General features: G+C 34.1%; 2 protein-coding genes across 2 annotated transcripts; one reads left to right on the forward strand and one right to left on the reverse strand.

Moving 5' to 3' along the window:
* The first annotated feature begins 856 nt into the window (after window positions 1-856).
* On the forward strand, window positions 857-9044 carry LOC142607466 (protein RETICULATA-RELATED 4, chloroplastic). The gene is made up of 8 exons (XM_075778975.1): window positions 857-1603; window positions 3387-3455; window positions 5454-5585; window positions 5704-5757; window positions 5869-5913; window positions 7312-7451; window positions 8548-8673; window positions 8766-9044. Exons 1-8 carry the CDS (start codon window positions 1034-1036, stop codon window positions 8812-8814), a joined length of 1185 nt encoding a protein of 394 aa, XP_075635090.1. The 5' UTR covers window positions 857-1033; the 3' UTR covers window positions 8815-9044.
* Window positions 9045-14820: 5776 nt separating this feature from the next.
* LOC142608219 (uncharacterized) lies at window positions 14821-18715 on the reverse strand. The gene is made up of 3 exons (XM_075779947.1): window positions 17794-18715; window positions 15614-16153; window positions 14821-15183 (listed from the first exon to the last, which is right to left on the reverse strand). The coding sequence occupies exons 1-3, from the start codon at window positions 18616-18618 to the stop codon at window positions 15085-15087; spliced, it is 1464 nt and encodes a 487-aa protein (XP_075636062.1). The 5' UTR covers window positions 18619-18715; the 3' UTR covers window positions 14821-15084.
* Between the last annotated feature and the right edge of the window lie 1203 nt (window positions 18716-19918).

Genomic DNA, 19918 nt, shown 5'->3' on the forward strand with positions numbered 1-19918 from the left:
CTCTAAGTGACAATGGATTCTTAGTAACATATATGGTAACACTAACAATGGATTCTTGCTAACATATAAGAGAATATATCATAAATGTGCAGTGATTCTCTCACAGCATGTGAGTCTCACTTGTAGGAAAAATTATTATTTACAAGGATTGCTAATGTGGTCCTCCTTGATCAATGAGATAATATCATCTATGCAAATGTGCGTGCGAACTTCCTAATCAGTACAAAGAATAAAAAATAAAAAAATTACTAGATAATATCACATTTACATAAAATAACAACATTTTATTAATTAGGAGGTCGGGGAAGAGTTCAAATCTTCTGTCCTACTTTTTCCGCTCCACTCTATATTCTACCAATAAAAACTTGCCACATGTTCACCTCAATAATGGTCGTATTTAATTAATCAGGTGAATATGTGGTAAGTTTTTATTGATAAAATATAGAGTGGAGTAAGAAAATTGAGATAGAAGATTTGGACTCTGTTAAAGAGGACCACGACAGCGGCCCTCTTGGTGGACTTAATAATTTCTCCACTTGCACACCTTTAATTATATATTCTTAAAAAGGCTAAAACCCATATATTAATTAATACCATAATAATACATTTGCATCATCAATAATCCACATTATTTAATTTTTTTTTTTATTTTTTATTTTTTATATTTAGCAATAGATCATCAATTTGAGTCCAAGTGAGAATGCACCCAATTTTTACGCATAGAGAGTAGAAAAGTTAGGAGCGTGAATTCAGGCGCAGCAAAAAAGAGAGAGTAGGGATTTGATTAGGAATCGTTGAAAAACCAAAAACCCCCCTAAATACTAAAAACCCTTCTTTCCTTAGAAACATCGCCCCCCCCCCCCAACCCCCACTACTCCAAAAAGTGGGACAGAAACACAACACAACACAAAGATCTCACGAAGTACATTAAACACTCACCAAAGTTGAACCAGAAAAAAGAAGAAGAAGTGTTTACACAGAGAGAGAGAGAGAGAGAGAGTTTTAGAGAGAGAGAGAGAGAGAATAAACAAAAATGTCGATCGCATTTTGCTTCACTCCCTCATCATCTAACGCTTCTCTCTCCAAACCCAATCCTCACCTTCCATTCCTCTCTTCTTCATCACCACCGCCGCCACCCACTTCCCTCCACCTCCGTCTCTCTCTCTCACCCTCTTCCCTCTCTCTCCACCACAACAACAACAACCCCCACCGCCACCTACTCACCGCTTTCTCCGCCGCAAACGACGCCGTATCATTCCCCGGCGGAGACGACAACAACAACAACAACAACAATGGAAATAGCGGCGGCGGAGGAGGAGGAGGAGGCGACGAGGGGTCGTCGGCGGAGGACAAGAACAGGGAGGAGGCTTTGATGGTGCTGGCGGAGGCTGGGAGGTCGTTGAAGAATTTGCCTAAGGACTTGGCGGCGGCGATCGAGGCCGGGAGAGTCCCCGGCGCGGTGGTGTCGAGGTTTTTGGAGCTGGAGAAGTCGCCGGTGATGCGGTGGTTGATGCAGTTCGGTGCGTTCAAGGAGAGGCTCTTGGCTGACGATCTCTTCCTCGCTAAGGTCTTCATGGAATGCGGCGTTGGCATGTTCACCAAGGTCTCTCTCTCTCTCTCTCTCTCTCTCTCTCTCGCTCTATAACAGTGTTTTGTCGTTTTGGATATATATACGTTGTAAATTTATAATCAGAGTTCGTTTGTTTATGTTTAGAATGAATGGTGGAGATTTAAAAGCAAAACACTTGAAAATGTGATCAGGGTTGTTTATTTGAAAGTAGTCTTTGTATTTTTATGTTCACTAAACGAATGGTGGAGATTTTTGAACATTTGAATTACATCATTATGATCATTATAATCATAGTAGATACCATTGTGGTCAGAATTCTTTACTTAAAAAGTGTTTTAATTTTGTTTTTTTTTTTCTTCTTCCCTTTGTTGTCAAATGTTCATGAAGAAATTGTGGAGATTAAAACACTTGAAATTATGATCAATATTGTTTATTTGAATTTTTTTAATCTTCGTCTTTTATTTATATTCGCGAAGGAATGGTTGAGATTGAAACACCTGAAAATATATGGATGGATGGTGATAATCATAGTGGGTATTTACTGTGGAATTTTCTTTGGTTGGTAAATGTGGTATTTTTCGATGCTTTTATTTGTTGGGTCTCCTTTCTTTTGGTTGTCTTTGGATTTTTATTTTTGGTAGTGGGGGGAATTCTTTGTACTTTTGGAGCTTCTGGGTATATATAGCTGTTATACTGGTTCAAACCCTCTATGTATTTGACAATGCGCGTGACATTCTCAATTTTTGTGAAGTTTTGGTAGGAATGAGCTTTGGCACAAATGTTGCTTCCTTCCCCCAAGTTGCAGGGTGAGATCGTAGATTTTAAAACCCTTTGGGTATTTGTGTAACTCAACAATAATTTTTTATTTTGTTATTTAAAGTTTTGAGAAGAAAACACATTTTGTTATTTAAAGTTTGGTTTTTGTTAATTGTTTACTTAGCTTGCGGTTTATGAATGTGTTATCTTTGGGAGGTTGTTATTTGAAAATGGGAGTTTTTTTGGGTCAATGTTCCAATGGAGTTTGCTTTTTGGTTAGTGAAATGGTTGTTTGTTTTTAAATTTTTTATGGGTTTTGTGCATTCTGATGATGAGATAAATTGTATATGGGTTATGAGGGTGATTCTTTTTATTTTTTCTTTTTATAATGCTAAATTAATTATTTTGCTGATTATTTATGGTTTAGAAAGTTGTGCTGGCTTTGATGGAATGCGATGGGAAATGTTTGAGACCATGTGAAGTTGGGGGGGAGGGGGGAATGATGAACAAGGATTGAGTAATGAAAATAGGGTCTTGATGAAGTTGTTTGGTTTTTATGGGTGTTATATGTGCAAGCAGATTTTATACTGAAAAATTTGCTGAAGGTAACTTCACTTCAATTTTCAGGGAAATGAGGGAAGATTTGCATTTTCTTTTTATGACATTGAAAGAATCTGTGATAGACATACAATGTACCTTTTGGTATCAGAAACTATCAAGTTGATAAATGGACAACATGGAAAATTATGTGTATACCTCTGCCTGATGAATCTATAAGAAGCTCAGCTAACCATAAAGCTCATCTTATTGTTATGGCAAACTAGAAAAGTTTTGTTTTACTGGATGCCTAATTATGGCATGCTAAAGGAAGAAATTGTTATATTTTGTAGAATGCATGCCTGTTTTCCCATTAAGTTTGTAAATGGACTGCTTCCCCCCCCCCCCCCCTTCTCTCTGCACATGGGGTTCTATCCCCATACTCAGTTCTTAGTAATAAACGTTGAATTCTCCTTTCTTTGATTTATGTAGATAATCCTTTTTTTTATGTTTTATTTTCTAGACTGCTGCAGAGTATGAACGCCGGAGAGAGAACTTTTTCAATGAGCTAGAGATTGTCTTTGCTGATGTGGTATGGACATATCGATCATCATCATACATACATACATATATTGATGTATACATTTGAAATCACTGTAAGCTTGGCTTACATCACTGCTTGGTATCGGGCATGATCTGGAAGGGAAACCCTGGTGTATGATAATTGTCAACATTATAGTATATTTAAAACAAAGTTCAGTTTTTGAACCTATTTATAAAGAACTAGAGGTTTTTAATTTTATTTTTAATTTTTTTTTATTAATATTTTTAAAAAAGGTTTAAAATCAATTGCCCCCCCCCCCCCTCCTTTTTCCCTCTAAATTTATTAGAATCTGATGGTTGTAGGTAACCAAAGCTGAGAACATATGGAGTTACTTTAGTCTTATTTGTACTGGGAATGAGCAATTGGGCATAGATACCTACAATTGATGATTTTTTTTCCTTTTTTGTTTTCCCAATAATTGATCAATAACTTGCTGAGATGGGGGAGAATCCAGTGTAATTTGTTCATGTAATCATGTGTAGTGAATTGTGGATTTAAATTAAACTTTTACTTCCTATGTTAAATTTTAATGGAAATAGTTTTATAGTGCTTGTCAATGCCATGTGAACTTTGATGTGGGTATGTCCAGGTATTAAGATTTGGATGTTTTCTGAAGGTTTTCCATTTTGTTGAGGTTTTGAGTTGGCACACTGAATGATATTCATGACCTGTTTTCTCAACTTGGCTACTCCATTGGAAAATGAAGAGTACAAGCGTTTCAGGTGTCATCCAACTTGTTTGGTCCTAAGTCTATGAATAGCAATGCAGAAGTACAAGCTTATAAGCAATCCACTTTCTTTAAAGTGCTTATCAGTTGTATGACTTACCAGGGAACATTTTCTTTAACTTAGGTGAATTTATTTATAACCTCCAAAGAAAATGATAGGGTCTATGATGTGCCGACACCTAAATTGATAGGGTCTCATAACATTTTACTTGAACTGGTGGATTCTTGATATGATAAGGACCTTTGAATATGTTAAAAAATTCTTAGTGAGTGATAAGAAAGAAATATTATGAATTAAGGAAAAGTAAGGTTTGCATTTTGGATTGGTGTTATATGTGCAAGTGCAATAGTGAAAGTGTTGACCATCTTTTCCTTCATTGCCCAGTTGCTTTGGAGTTGTGGGATATGGTTTTCGGTTTATTTGGAGTTTGTTGGGTTATGCCTAGGTCTGTTGTTGGGCTTTTGGCCTGCTGGCATGGTCGTTTTGGTTGCCATCGTAATGGAGATATATGGAAGGCTGTTCCTCATTGTTTGATGTGGTGTATTTGGAAGGAGAGAAATAGTAGGTGTTTTGAAGCCAATGAGAGTTCCATGACTGATCTCAAGCTTCTATTTTTCCGAACCTTACTTGACTAGTTTTCTGTGTGGAGAGACCAACTTTTTTCTTCTATTTTGGATTTACTTGACTTTTGTAATGTTTGTTTTTGATTTGTTCTCCCTGTATACTCCCTCTGTACTTGGGTGTCTCTTTTTTTAATATTAATGAATCTTTATTACTTATCAAAAAAAAAAAAAAATTGAATCACAAAAAAAAATCATGCATTTATTTAGGAGCAGTAACATATTATCTTCTGGTAGATTTGATTATAAATGTGCTTAAGTTTCATTTGAATGTTTAGTCAACTATATATTTGCACCTGTTGGTGTATAACTCAGAAAGGCCCTGATGAGGTGCCTCCTCTTCACAGATTGTCTAACGTACAAAAGTTTTGGCCTTCATTCCATAATTTTCTGAAATGGCTGCATCCCTATGGTGTCAGATCGTTTGATTTTTCAAGAATTACACACTCTTTATTCTTTAAGTTTTTAATGAAATTGATGAAAATACTTGGTGCCATAGATTTTCCAAGGGAGTTGAGAGAAATATTGCATCCTATGCATTATGGGATATCATTTTATCAAAGACAGTAAACCTTTTTTGCACTATATTTTAAACATTTACTTCCCATCATCTATGTTTCTGTCATTACCTTTCTTAGGTAATGGCCATTCTTGCAGATTTTATGCTTGTTTTTCTTCCTGCCCCAACTGTTTCCCTCCGACCACCACTTGCAACTAGCGCAGGAACAATTGCCAAGTTCTTCCATAACTGCCCTGACAATGCATTCCAGGTTACAATTTATTTTTTTTGGCCTAGAGACTAGTGCAACTACCTGAACAATCTGCCTAGATAATTTGGATTAAGAGATACTCACATTTACTTATATGGTCCTCAAAATATGTTTGCAGGTTGCACTTGCTGGAACATCATATTCATTTTTACAGAGACTTGGAGCAGTGGTGGTAAGCAGAATTTTAGTGAAAAGAATATTTTGCTACTAATGAATCCTCCTTTTAAGTTTCAAGAAAAGAATGAAAATGCATACTTTACAGTTTCTGGTTTGTTTTGTGTAGCGTAATGGAACAAAGCTTTTTGCAGTTGGCACAGCTTCATCACTGGTTAGTTATCATACTTCTCCTGGGGCGTTCAATTTAGATAGAATTTTGTGGCTGATCATGATTCTGTCTTTCCTTGACATCCTCTTTAATTGTTGCGTCTCCATTATTTGTGCTGATCATAAATAGTTCTTGTTTCTTCTTGCCTTACTAGTTACAAAATCCATGTTATTTTTTTCAAGTAGTGTTTGTGCCGACTTTAATTCTCGTGAAAATTTGGTCTTCTGTTGGCTGAGAGATGCTCTTTAAAGTGCTTTATCTCATGAGCTGCATATGCTTTAAATAAAATCCAGAAATTACTATTGTTTCTTTTTGGGAGAAGTGGTTGAATGAAGCCCCTGTAAGGAACCATTCTGCTGCATATTGGTGCACTTTCAAGAAGAGAAAATAATGGAAGGGGAAATGTATGTTGTCTTCCTGTCTTTGGTTATTTAGAGAAAAATGAAGGAAAATAAAAATTTTAATTAAAAACAAGGAAATGTAAGGAAACTTTTGGTCCAATTCCTTGAAGAAAACTTTCCATGCTAGTCTTATTGATCTTGGAGTGTTTTTGGTGGGTTCGAGTGTAGATTCTAAGATATGAATGAACCTAATCTCTAAAGCAATATAACAGTTTCCTGCTCTTGGCCTCACCCTTTTGAAGATGAACTTTATGAAGCTGTCAGGGGAAAGTTAGATAATCTTCATACATTTCTGTTCTTTTCTCCGCAGGTAGAATAAACACAGGTTAACTAAATTGTAGGATAATAAAATTGCTGTTTGTAGAAATTTTGGATTTGAGTTTCAGATAACTAATAAAAAACCTGGGCTCTTACGTAAATTGTTGTTCCTTTGTGTATAGTAGATTTTATTATACTTGATTTTTCATCTGATTGATATGTTATGTTGGGTGTAATTACTATGTTTTGTATGCATGTATGCATTTTATGAACGTAAGTATCTGTGCATATACATTTATAAAAGGGGAAAGCTCAAGTAAATCAGAGGTGCCCAAGAGCTGTCGCAATCAATATTCTTGGAATTGATATGTTGAGGATAATGCAGTTTGCATTGGTTATCTTCCTAATTTACATTATGTACCAGATCACATTTTCCCATATTCATTATGTTGTCTATGAATGCTTTAGTGAATTGGTTTTGCCCATACAAGATATGACCAAAAGTGTGACCTCATTCCCAACAAAAAATACCACAGAGACACGCTAAAAGGATGTATATGAAAGGCTACTTTTACATGTTCTCGATGCACATGAGGTTGAAAATAGTGAGGAGCAATCTGTTGACTAATATTGACCATTCCTTTTCTAACTATTTGTTGCAAAGGTTTCTTAGACAAAGTCTTGCAAGCCAATGTACCAGAATCGAGAAATGTTGGATTATGATACATGTAATTTAATGTAGGTTGGCACAGCAGTGACAAATGCCTTGATCAATGCAAGGAAGGCTGTTAATAAGGATTCTGCAGCTGAAGTGGAAAACGTGCCTATAATATCCACTAGTGCTGCCTATGGTGTCTATATGGCAGTTTCTAGCAATCTCCGGTATGTAGTTTTAATTTATCAGTTTCTTGAGTGGCTCTAACTTAGCTGCTACTTCATGCAACCTCTGGTTCTAATTTTTTAAATCATCTATAGACTCATGTATTTTGGAATGTTTACAATTCAATAAAATATCTAATGTATACGTAGATTGTTTTGAAAATGATATGGGCTTCCTTGGGTAGACAATCATGAATAAAGTTATCACTCATGATTTAGATCTAATTAGAACCTCCTATGATTTCACTTTTCAAACACTTGTATCAATACTTATAAAGTATATTTTGAGAGGGTAAAAATGACCCTATGATTAAAAAGTCTAAACCCGCACTTACTGTAGAGGAAATTAAAATAAATACCTGAATTCTCTTACTCTGCATCCTTAAATGTCTTTTTCAAATTTTGGAAAATTGACAGTTAAATATGACTGAACGTCATTCCATTATATTATGAATTTTTTTCAGTAGAAAATCATGTTTATGATCTGTATGTTCAGGCATCATTTTCTTTGGGGTGATGTCTATGGTCTTTGGGTCAAATGGCACTTTCAACCCTAATAAGTACAGGGTGGTTGGCGTAAAAAAAAAAAATTTGGGTGGTTGTTGAGGTTTCAAATTCAAGTCCCATGGAGTATGTGATTTACGTGCCAATTAAAAAATAATTATAATTTTCTGTACTGTGATAATTTATTGAATGAAATATTTTTATTTCTTCATTCATTACTTTGATTACCCAAGTCCATAATTTAAATTAGACTCATCAAAAAACAAAGGAGAGGACATGGTCAAAATATGATTATGTATCAAGGATTTAGGCTATTTTCTTTTTCTAACAAAATTCATCTGGTAAAAAGATAGCATGTTTCCGGATTGTAAATAGATGTTATCAAATTTTCCTCAAATTTTATAAAATGCAATAATTTCAAATGCCATGTAAGATACAATGGAATGACTGGTTTTTGCGAGACAAATGCTTTCGTAATGTGGATCTATTAACTATCAATACCTTGAGACATTTTAGCACGTCACTACATGACAGAATGGAGTTGATAGTTTGTCAGACCTGGAATATTTATCAATGATGTAATTGTGTATTACAGGTACCAAGTACTAGCTGGTGTTATTGAACAGCGGATTTTGGAACCCATGTTACACCAGCACAAACTTTGGCTGAGTGCCGTCTCTTTTGCTGTTCGGACAGGCAACACATTCTTGGGTTCATTATTGTGAGTGATTGATTTATAACTCCTCTGAAATCTCCATTTTGAAAAATTATTTCTCCTCCCCCAAGAACTCACCTTTCTCAACTTCTTGGCAGGTGGGTTGATTATGCTCGTTGGATAGGAGTACAACAACTTCAGGAGTGAAAGAACAGCTGCATTTTCTTGTTTGATTGTGAATTTTGGATTGGTTTGGCCCATTATAAGGTGATTCATAAATTAGTTAAAACTGATAATCGATTCAGTTCACAAAAAGTTTGTCTCTTAGATACATAGGTCTTTTTCGGATATTCATACAACTGTTCAAGGCTGAGCTGACAGTTCGTGTTTGATACACCTTTTTCCAATTATTCCAATTTAATTCTTTTCCCCTTTAAGTCTCTTTCAATTACTACTGTAAGGATTCGGACACTGATAAATTTAAACCAGGGCTTTTGCTGTTTAAGGAGAATTAAATATGGTTTATGTAGGTTTTTTAGTCATGGAAAGAATTCTACCAGCCTCAAGGCTTTGAAAAGACACTGTACTTTTAAGAAATTTGTTTACCCTGGATTTTTTTTTTCTACCCTGGAATGTGAAATTAGGTCTGCAGTGTAGGTAATATGGAGAGAATTCTACCAGCCTCAAGGCTTTGAAAAGACACTGTACTTCTAAGGAATTTGTTTACCCTGGATTTTTTTCTTTCTACCCTGGAATATGAAATTAGGACTGCAGTGTAGGTAATATGGAATAGTTTATCACCATTTTTAACTTGCATGAAATTTACTTCCAAACAGTTTGGAGGAAAATTTCTTCAATCTCAGATATGGCGATTTATAAAATAATCTATATGTATTTATAATTTTAATGACATATTTAATGGGTCATTTACTAGATATATAGTGCATCTGGAAAGTTCTAAGGATTATTTCATATTGGGTAAATTTGTTTTTTTGTCCTAATGTCCAAGAGAGAGAATGAGCTTGTTTTAGGTTACCACTACATTTTACAAACTATCGCCAATAATCCCATCAAATTAATTACTAAGATAGGCTCTAACATTCACTCTATGAAATAGTGTTGCCTGTTATAACACGAATCAGTGTCAATAGTGTTCTGTTATAACACGAGTGTCTTCTTTTTCACTAATCAAGGTAAAAAAAAAAAAATTCACTAATCAAGAGCATATGAGTTGTTAATTTGGTTAAGGACAAAGTTTAGCTACAAAGTTGGCTGTAGTTTAAGGTTACAATTCTACTCAATAAAATAAATATTACTACATATATTGAAAATTTAATTATTAAATTACATGTTCTTTACGTTCTTAATACACATGTTAAAATTTGTGTTAATTGGATATTATTTACAATATGATCTATAAAATTATATATTTTTTGTATAATTTTAAATTACAAAAATTTGCAATTTAAACAATTTATTGATGATATAGGTATTGATCTTTAATTTTCTAAAAATTTTGCAAGTATGGAATAGGAAATCCAATTGTGAATTTGTCAAAACTCACATTTAATTAAAAGATATTCAGAAAGTTGTAGCCTAATGTTACAATTAAATTTTTTTTTTTTTGAATAAAGACTTAGAATTTCATTAAAATAAATCAACCATCTTTAGTTAACAATACAAATAGAGGTGTGGAGAAACTTCTCCATCCACACCTTTAAACCTGCGACATTCCAAGATGAATCTTGAGAAGCCAAGTTCTGAAGCTAATGAGAGTGCCCTTGCTGCTGCCATAGCTTCGACCAGATCAGATGAGAAAGGGAGTTGAATCTTTGTCCATTGGTTAATAAGATAAAGATGCATGGATATTTAAGGGATGTTTTATTTAATTTCCTCCAATCTCACAATAAATAAATATATAAAGTGATGTTCTGAGATAACAAAATAATGTTTCTTTATATTCTTTCAATATGTTATGTTAAATCACAAAATTTTTACCTTTTCTATAGGATTTATTGTAAAATCAATTAACGCAAACTTACATGATAAATGATACTACTATTGCATGATGGAAGGGAAGAGATTACATGATTTTAACCTTCATGAGTTTGGAGACAATATCATAGTTAATAGTTTAGACTAATCAGAATATATAGGCTCAATTATAAATTGCACCCCTAATTTATGTTTTTACTTTTAACATTTTCATCCCTCAAATTTTGATTTTTCTCAATTTAGTGCCTTAACTTTTATTTTGTATTGAATGTGGTCAAAGTGACGTAATTTGATTTATGCCCATTGTATATATCCTTATCTCTTTTTGTTTTCAAAATTTATTTCTCTTTTCTTTCACCCCTCCTCTACCCTTCACCACCATCATCCTCAAGATTAGGTTTTAGGGTAAGGGTGATGCTTATTTCACACTTCAAGTCATGATTTCAGTGAGTCTAACTTAAGTGTGTGCGTACATTTATGTGCAATAAGATGTGTATACTAGTATTTACTCTTTAGGTCAAACTTACCATTCTCCAAACCAGCAAAATCACCAACCCCCATGACAATTGTAATCATATCAACCGGTGCAAACCCGTTTTCCCAACTAATGTCAATATCACCTGAACAATTGAAACCCGGCCACAAACACACCAAAAGCTCGTCAAAACTTAACATCCTAAAACAACTACTTCATACCCTCAGAAAAACCTCAATTCAAGCCAGCCAAGCTTTCCCTAAACTCATAAACCAATGCATCTATCATCTTATAACTAATGTCAAGTTCTTTTTCATTTTATACTAATAAAGGTTTTAATTTCTCCCTAAGATCATTGTTGAAATAAACATTTTATTGTCACATGTTTTCTTTTTTTGAGAGAGTTTTAACGTATGGCGTCCGCTCCTGATGAGTGCTCTTTGTCATCAGACCAAGACACCAATCAGTTTTTGGTGTAGGCGGGGATTGAACCTCAGATCTCTTATTTAACTATCAGAGACTTTACTAGTTGAGTTAACTAATACCCACCTTGTCACATGTTTTTTAGTTTCTAAAATTTCTAGGTAATTAAAGTTGGAGATTCTGTGATAAGGCAACAAATTCAAAAGATCTACCAATTTGTTCTTTTTTTTGGGGGGGGGGGGGGGGGGGGAAGCATGAGTGTAGTCCTATAAAGGAAAAGGTGCTAAAACACAGTGATTGTTATAGCTGCTATCATCAATACTACAACTATGGGTCCATTTGGATAAAGTTTATTACTGAAAACTGAAAACACTGTAGCAAAATAATTTTTAAATGTGTAAATAGTGCCGTGGGACCCATTTTTAATTAAAAAAAATTCTGCAAAGTGAAGTTTGTGAGTCTCGTGAACAGTATACGGGACCCATAGATGTGCTGAAAAGTCAGCAAAATGCGGCTACTGTTCATAAACAGTAACATGAACAGTAGTATTTGTCTCCCCTGACCCGTGTAGCACCAGAAGGAGAAAAAAAAAAAAATCAGAAAACGCAAAACACTCAAAACACTGGGCGCTTCAGCTATCCAAACTCAGCCTATAAAAGAAAAATTAGATATAAATTAATATGTTGAAATAAATTTATATACAATTATGGAAATAATTACAAATAAACTATGAAAGATATTATACTTGTTGATTTCTTTCTTTAATATTACATTTTTATTTTCTCAAATGATCAAAATGACAGATTATATAGTTTGACAAATTAGAGAAGCTAGAGAACCTTGCCTCGCACTAGCTTTGGAAAAATGGAGAATGTGCACTAGTTTACAGAGAAAATCGAAGAGATAGGAAAGAGCACAAACAAGGAATTTTAGAAGATGAGAAACAAAAAAGAAAGGGAAAAGAGGGAGTTTTTAAACGAAGCCCAGAAAAAAAACCGCAAATCAGCGAGAAACCCAAGGGTTGCACAAAAGAAACAGTAACTGCACCCACCAGTAAGCGTCACGTGGCAACAATCAGAATGGCGCCGCTACTACGCCTTTATTACAACACGAAATCCCAAAAGTCGTCTGCAGTTCAAACGATTCGCATTCTGTGGACGACGTGACATGTCACGTCGACCACATGATCCGGGGGCATCTGATGGGAACGACGAGAATGGCTCACAGACGGGTATAATGCTACAGACGACCCATACCCCCATGACGAGAAAAATATTGCTACGTCACTGACGAGGGCACCAAAATGATTCAATGCCGGCAGTAATACCTTGAGTGGTTACGACGCCAGCTGGGTAGACCGTTGGAAACATATTAAAGAACCATTACTCGGCCAGGAGCACCATTAAGCCAGGAATTAATGCCACAACGACTAGATACCAAAAAAAGGTATATAAAGGAGAGGCACCACCCACATAGGAAAAAAACAAGAAAACACAATTATATGAAAAACAAAGTAATTCCTTTATAAAAACTCTATTTTCTTTTTGTGCTAACTTTGGCATCGGAGGTGTTGTAGCAGGCACCGCACCGGTGACCGAGTAAAGAAGCTTCTGTCTTATTCGCAGGAGTGATACAGTCATCACCTGGACGGACTACCACTGGCTGGTATTCATCTGGATGAACCCTCCTCAACTAACGATATTCTGCTTCATCAGCATCTATTTTTATTTTTTATTTTTTTTGCCGAATATAGAAGAAAGCGTATTCTAGCATTAATAAACCCTAGCCATTATTAGACCTATCAATTTTATTTTATTTTAAATTAGCCATATATAAGATAATTCTAAAAAGAAGACTTCTATAGGATTGCAAAAATAATAAATTTGAAGAACTCTCTTGTAAGAAAATCTATTGGCATCTTTAAATCTAAAGATTATAGAGAAATCTGTCGAAAGAAAATTCTATGTGACCTAATTAAAATTTTGGAATTGATCGAAATGATCTACTCGCAATATTTATGTGCATAGAGCCTAGATGCACCGAACAAAGGCATCACAATACATAGATGTGGAAATGTTTGAGGTTGCTGTGATGGGTTTTAAGTTCTAAACTGTAGGGTACCTAATGATTATTTGGTGGGAACGTGGCCTCTTATATATCAATTTGGCCACATTGTGAATCTTGAAAAGTATGAGAAACTTCAAAGGGTAAATAACAAGAAAGCATGGGTGTGGCGCACCGGACTCATCTGGACACGGCATCCAACGTATGCCATGCCGATTCACCTTTTTATTATTATTATTATTTTTTTTTTTGATTTGCTCCAATTTGCCCCGATTTGAGCCAAAACCAGTCGATTTGCTTTGATTCGGCTTGATTCTGGAGGAAACGGGAAGCCGAAATGACCGAAATGGTTTTATTTCAGCCAAAACAAACTGATATGGCCAATTCTGGCCGAAACAAACCAATATGGCCGCCAACATAGGCCAAAATGGGCCGCTAGCCACCATTCTTCTGCTTCATGTGACCTTGTGAGAGAAAAAAAAAAAAAGAAGAAGGAAGAAGAAGATGAGAAGACACAAAGAAATGGTTAGAACTTAGAAGAGGTGAGGAAGAAGAATAAATGTATATAATAAAAGAATATAAATTAAGTAGGTGAGAAAGTCAATTGTTTCTTCTGGGTGGGCTTGGGAATTGGAAAAGGAGTAAAGGAACCTTCTTGAAAGGTGATTTTTTTGTTTACAATTACAAAAAATATTGATTTTATTAAAAACAAATCATAAATAATTTTTTTTAATAATAAACTCTACTCTTTATTTGAATTTTTATATAAAAAATATTAAATTCACTATATAAAAATATTTTTAATAAATTTTTAATTGCTGCACTCAGCCACACCTTACTTTTTCAAAAATTGTTGAGTTCTACACCTGCACCCACACTCGAATTCGGAAACGCACCCATACTTCATAGGTAAATACTAGTACACACTGCCTGTCCTAAACGTGATTTTGACCACAGTCAATTATATTATTTCCAAAGTTTAGTAATTTTTTTTAAGTAATTGCCAATTACTTTCAATTATCTAGCTGGTAGTTCTAAATGAACTTAAATTATTGTTTAACTTACGAAGTTTATTTACTTTGAATAATGGTGAATTTTATTATTATTATTTATTTCTATGTGCGATAATTATGTTCGTAGGTATTGACATTGAGCACATCCGAGAGATACATGCTCATAATAAAAGATTCTATTTTGTTGAGATTTTCTTATTTTTGAGATTGCATTGTTCTTGTATGAAGAGAAACGTATCATAGTAAGATAATGAAGGAAATTGATGTCTTTATTTAGTTTCCACCAATCTCCCATATATATATAATATTTTTTTTTATGTAAGAAAAAGATTACATATAAATTAGGTCTACTATGGTTGACATGATTTTTTTTTTTTTTTTTGAGAAGGACATGACCTATTAATGAATCTATATTATTTAAGTGTAGAAATCCATTTGATGTTACAATCTAGGCCATTACTAAAAAAAAGTAATTGCCTTACTGTAACATCAAATGGACTTCTGCAGTCAGGCAATTACTTCATACTTCATGCAAGCCCGATACTTGACTTCCGTAACATTTGCTCCATCCATATATTCAATGTCGCAGCAGTCTCTTCCTCCGCCCTGCAGAGTAATAAACATACAATAAACAATTTTAGAATTCAGATAATGTAATCCTTGACGAAGTATCCAATGTTCAAGAGGAATTGAAGTGTATAAAAGATCTATATCTATTAAAACAATCAAAAGGAAATAATGTTACGTTAGTTCATCATTCTCATAATGATAATAAAAAGTTCATCATTGTTACTGTAAATTTATCTGTTATATATTTGATGTGACTATAATTGCAATTATTGTCACAAGAATTTGTATTTTATTAAAACTGGTTATAATTGTAGCATTTTCTCAACATAATTAGTTACCTAAGTTAATTTTTTGATAAGATGGTAGTAAAGTTTATAGTAACATAAACATTACTCATAATTAATATAAGCTTGGTGGTGATGCAAAATGAATATATATTGAAGACTTAAAATGAAAGCACACTCACCTCCAAGCGTGTTGATGCTGGTGAAAACACTTTAATTTTAGTTATGGGATCAGCAGAATGATTTCCAGCAAATGAACAAGTTGGTAAACCACGAGGCAATGCTCTAACATAGGTTGTAACAATTTGGTCTCCTTCTATATGCTCTATAGAATCAAAGAAAAATAAGTGAGGAACTTCACAAGGATTGTCGGAAGGCCACCTAGTGTTGAACATATAGAGTGGTGGTGTCCAATCTGCCACCCATGGCCTAAATGTCTCTAGGGGTCTCCATAAAATGCTCCGAGGAATTATATTTTCATAAATATAAGTTGAGTAGCCCCATGAGATAGAGAGAGACCAGGTGTTTTGTCTGTGGTAGCATATGGTTTGTTGAAGAAGGCGCGATTGGTCTGTTTTTGCAGCCTTCATGAGGTGGTTTATGGATTCAGAACGGTCCATGGAGGGGAAGATTGGGTCTACGGTGTCAATATGGTGGAGAGAGAGGAAAGGAGTCTGAGGGTGAGCTGATAGAAGACCGGAGATGTCATTATGTAGGTCAATCTGTAGTCAACAAATATTTAGAGGGCTTAGTTTGTGATTAAATAGTCCACAAGGCAATATCTTCTGTAATGCATATGACTTTTCTATGTTAATGTAATAGTCTACATTCTACAACATTTTTCAAATAGAGGCATTTTTAGTAGAGTTCTACAATTTTCCTTAGAGAGCAACAAGGAAAACTATAGAACTGGTTAACAGAATGTGCTTGGGCCTTGGTGCATGCCTTATCCAAGAAAGAGCAAAAAGAATTTCACATGGTGCATAGGAAGAAAATGAAGCAATTTTAATGTCTAATTTCAAAATATCTATGAAAAAAAAATTATACTAGATGTAACTTAGTCTTGTGTTCCAATTCTTGTAATAAAAGCATTTTCTAACCAAAAAGAAAACAAAACTCTTGAAAGCAAAATTGCCATGATTTTTGCTTACCAAAAAAAAAAAAAAAGTACTTTTGCAATGCTACCATAAAAGAGCTTTAAGTTTTAACCATAAACCAAAAAACAAAAAAAGGATGCCTAATAGAAAATTGATAATAGCTTTTAAGCATATAAAATTCTTTTGCAATCTATTTGAAAAAGTTGATGTTATAGTACGACCCAGGATAATGTAGAGATCATTGGGCTTGGACTCCCAATTAATTTGTGTAATGTTTTGAGTATAGTTCCCAATGGAAGGTCCCAAGGAGAGTTTGGTTGGTAAATGGTGGTTGACAATGGTTGTGAGGTGATTTTGAACGTTATCGGAGGATGATCTTAGACAACCAAGTTAACCCTTAAATATCCCGAGCTAAGTCACTTCCCAAATATTAGTTGAAAATTTCTCTCTTTTCTCTTCGCTGAATATGTTCCAACCCTCTCTTCTTCCTTGCATCTTTTCTTTTGTTCTCTCTCATTAATAGGTTAGTAATGATGAGAGAATATTTTACTGGTATGTCGGCTCCACCATTAGCAGTATTTGGGTGGACCTTTGGATCTAAGCTACTGTTCTAACATGTCCAATCTTATGTTAGGAGTGGGCCTCATGATTTTGCCATTACAATGACCTCCTAGTAACTTAAACATGTTATTGAGTGCCGTGCCTGGACGGCGGGCTTCCCCAAGTATTATCCATCGTCTACACTATTTTCCTTTCTCAGCTAGTAATAGAGGTTGACAAGGGTCCCAACGTGGTCACACCATGCTTGTGAGCTGGGTTATGGGTCTATAGGTCTGTGGGTTTTGGACTAGTTCAACCTGGGCCGAACTTTATCTACCCATATAGAACTTTTTAAAAAAGCTCCAAATTTACTATTCATACATTTAAAAATCCAAAATTTCAAAACACTATTCATTATAATTTGTCAAAAGTTAAAACTCTTTTTCATTTAAAGCATTTTGTTTCAAAAAACTCTACAAGACTACCAACAAAAAAAAAAAAAAAAAACACTACGGTTAAAGCTCTATCCTGTTCCTTCCTACAGCAATACCACGGTGGTGAAACCCTTTGTTCCGAGTTAGAGAAAACTTAAACTAAAAAAGTTGCAATTACCAAATGGACACACACACACACACCCACATATATACATATATATATATATATATATATATATATATATATATATATATATAGTAGCCAGCTTAAACTAAAGAAGTTGCAATTACCTGGTGAAACCCTTTGTTCTGAGTTAGAGCAACTCCTAAATCAGCCAAACATGAGTGTAACAAAAAATCACTGACATACATGTCTGGATATCTCTCTATACAATCGTCTAACTTTGTTGCCAATGCTTCTGCTAGAGGGTAACTCAAAGCATAGCCAGCTCCCCCAAATGCCATATTAAAAGAGAAATCTAAGTTGGACTTGACACAGTCTGAATTGGACCCAATATAGTAGGATTTAGTATGGTCATAATTTGCTAGTACCTCAACTAAATTATCAACCATAAGTACTGTGTCATCATCTCCCATTACATACCATCTCACATCTTTGTCTCCTTGTCTAAATGTTTCCATTATTGTACGTACAATTCGGACATGACTCGGCCTTGGTATTTTTGGGAACACTTTCAATTTGGTGATATCTTCGTTGACACGAAAAGGAGGTGAAGTTGAAGGCCAAGGTTGGAACTCCTCTGTGGGAGGTCTATCTAGAAAAAGATATCCCCTTGTCACATTCGGTCTCCACCATGCTTCAATGTATGATTTTTTGTTACTCCATGTGTCCATTGTACCAGCTATGCCAAAAACAATGTGACTAATATTGGTTTTAGTAGAATTAGTACTAATAATGGGGCTTGAGGTTGGCCATTTTTGATTTATGGTTGATAAGAGGTCAGAAGGTCGGTAATTAGGAGGGTTAAACAAAAAAGTGTAGAACAAAAACAAGATTAGGCCTGAAATAGCTAGAGACTTGCATAGAGTTCCAAGAGATAAAGGGGTGGGATTTTGTTGAATGGTGCTCAAGTTGGAAGAAATTTTAGAAGACATTGTGAATGTGAAGGATGGAGTGTTGTAAATGGGAGAATTCAAATGAAGAATGTTTAAAGGGAAGCAAATCTAGGAACGTTTTGGAATTAAAGAGTTTTGTGTAAGTCTTGTAACTTTTTGAGGCCATGATTCTTGTTTAAGGCTTAGGGCATACGTTCAATGCATGGTCCAGGCAGGATTTTAAGGAGAAGTCCTCACATATATGGTAGTACTAAAAAAGTAAAATTCCTAGTTTTCTAGCCTTTCTTTATATGTGAAAGGAGGTTATCCTAAATGGCGATTCCATTTTACAAAAATATGTTAATTATATTAATATGAACAAATCTCAGTCATTTTATTTTTAACTTGAGGTGGTTTAGTAACTAACTAGTATTATTTTCGTATGATACACAACTTGATGAAGATTCGTATGTGAACTTTTTTTTTAAAAATTATTAAATAAATAGTATGAATAAATTATAAAATAAGTAAATAATTTTAATAAAAACAATTGCTTTAAGCTCTAATTGTTTAGAGTTTGGACTTTAATTTGAGGAAATATATCATAACAAATAATATAAAATTAATTCACTAATTAGTTGTTCTTAAAATATTAATAATAGACTTTTAGTTGGAGTATAACCTCACACCCTTGGTGCGATGGTCACTCCATAAGTACAAGTGCTTCTGTGGTAAGGGGAGTAAGGGCCGAGGTTCAAGTCTCCAAAAAGAAGTTTCACACATATATACACTTAGATTAGGCTAGACTAGAAATTCTATCTTGTATAAAATAATAATAATAATAATAATAATAATAATAATAATAATAATGCCACAGTCAATCTGTTATTAATTTCACCGCCATTAATTTCTTTTGAGCTTGGGTCTTTTGGGTATTGGGTCACCCAAAAGGCCTAGGCTTTTAATTATTTAAAACTTTTTAATTCTAACTTGTATAAAAAAAAAGTCAAAAAGTTTTTTTTTTTTAGAAAGAATACGTGGGTTGTTGAATGGGATTAAAGTTTAGAATTTTTTATAATAGACATTTAGTTTGAATATAATTTTAATTTGTTGAAGTTTAAGTGTATAAAATTAATTTATTAATTAGTTGCTCTTAAAATATTGATAATAGACTTTTAGTTAGAGTAGACATCAAAACGTGGGGTATTCTTTTAGAAAGAAATTTTGGGTTATTGCTTGAGATTTAAGTTTAGAATTTTTTATAATAAACTTTTAGTTTGAATATAATTTAAATGATAAAATTTTACCTAAATTAAATAGTTGTTAAATATTATCCCTTAGTTGGAGGAAATATATCATA

Source organism: Castanea sativa, chromosome 8 (assembly GCF_040712315.1).
Source record: "Castanea sativa cultivar Marrone di Chiusa Pesio chromosome 8, ASM4071231v1".
NCBI classification, from domain to species: Eukaryota; Viridiplantae; Streptophyta; class Magnoliopsida; order Fagales; family Fagaceae; genus Castanea; species Castanea sativa.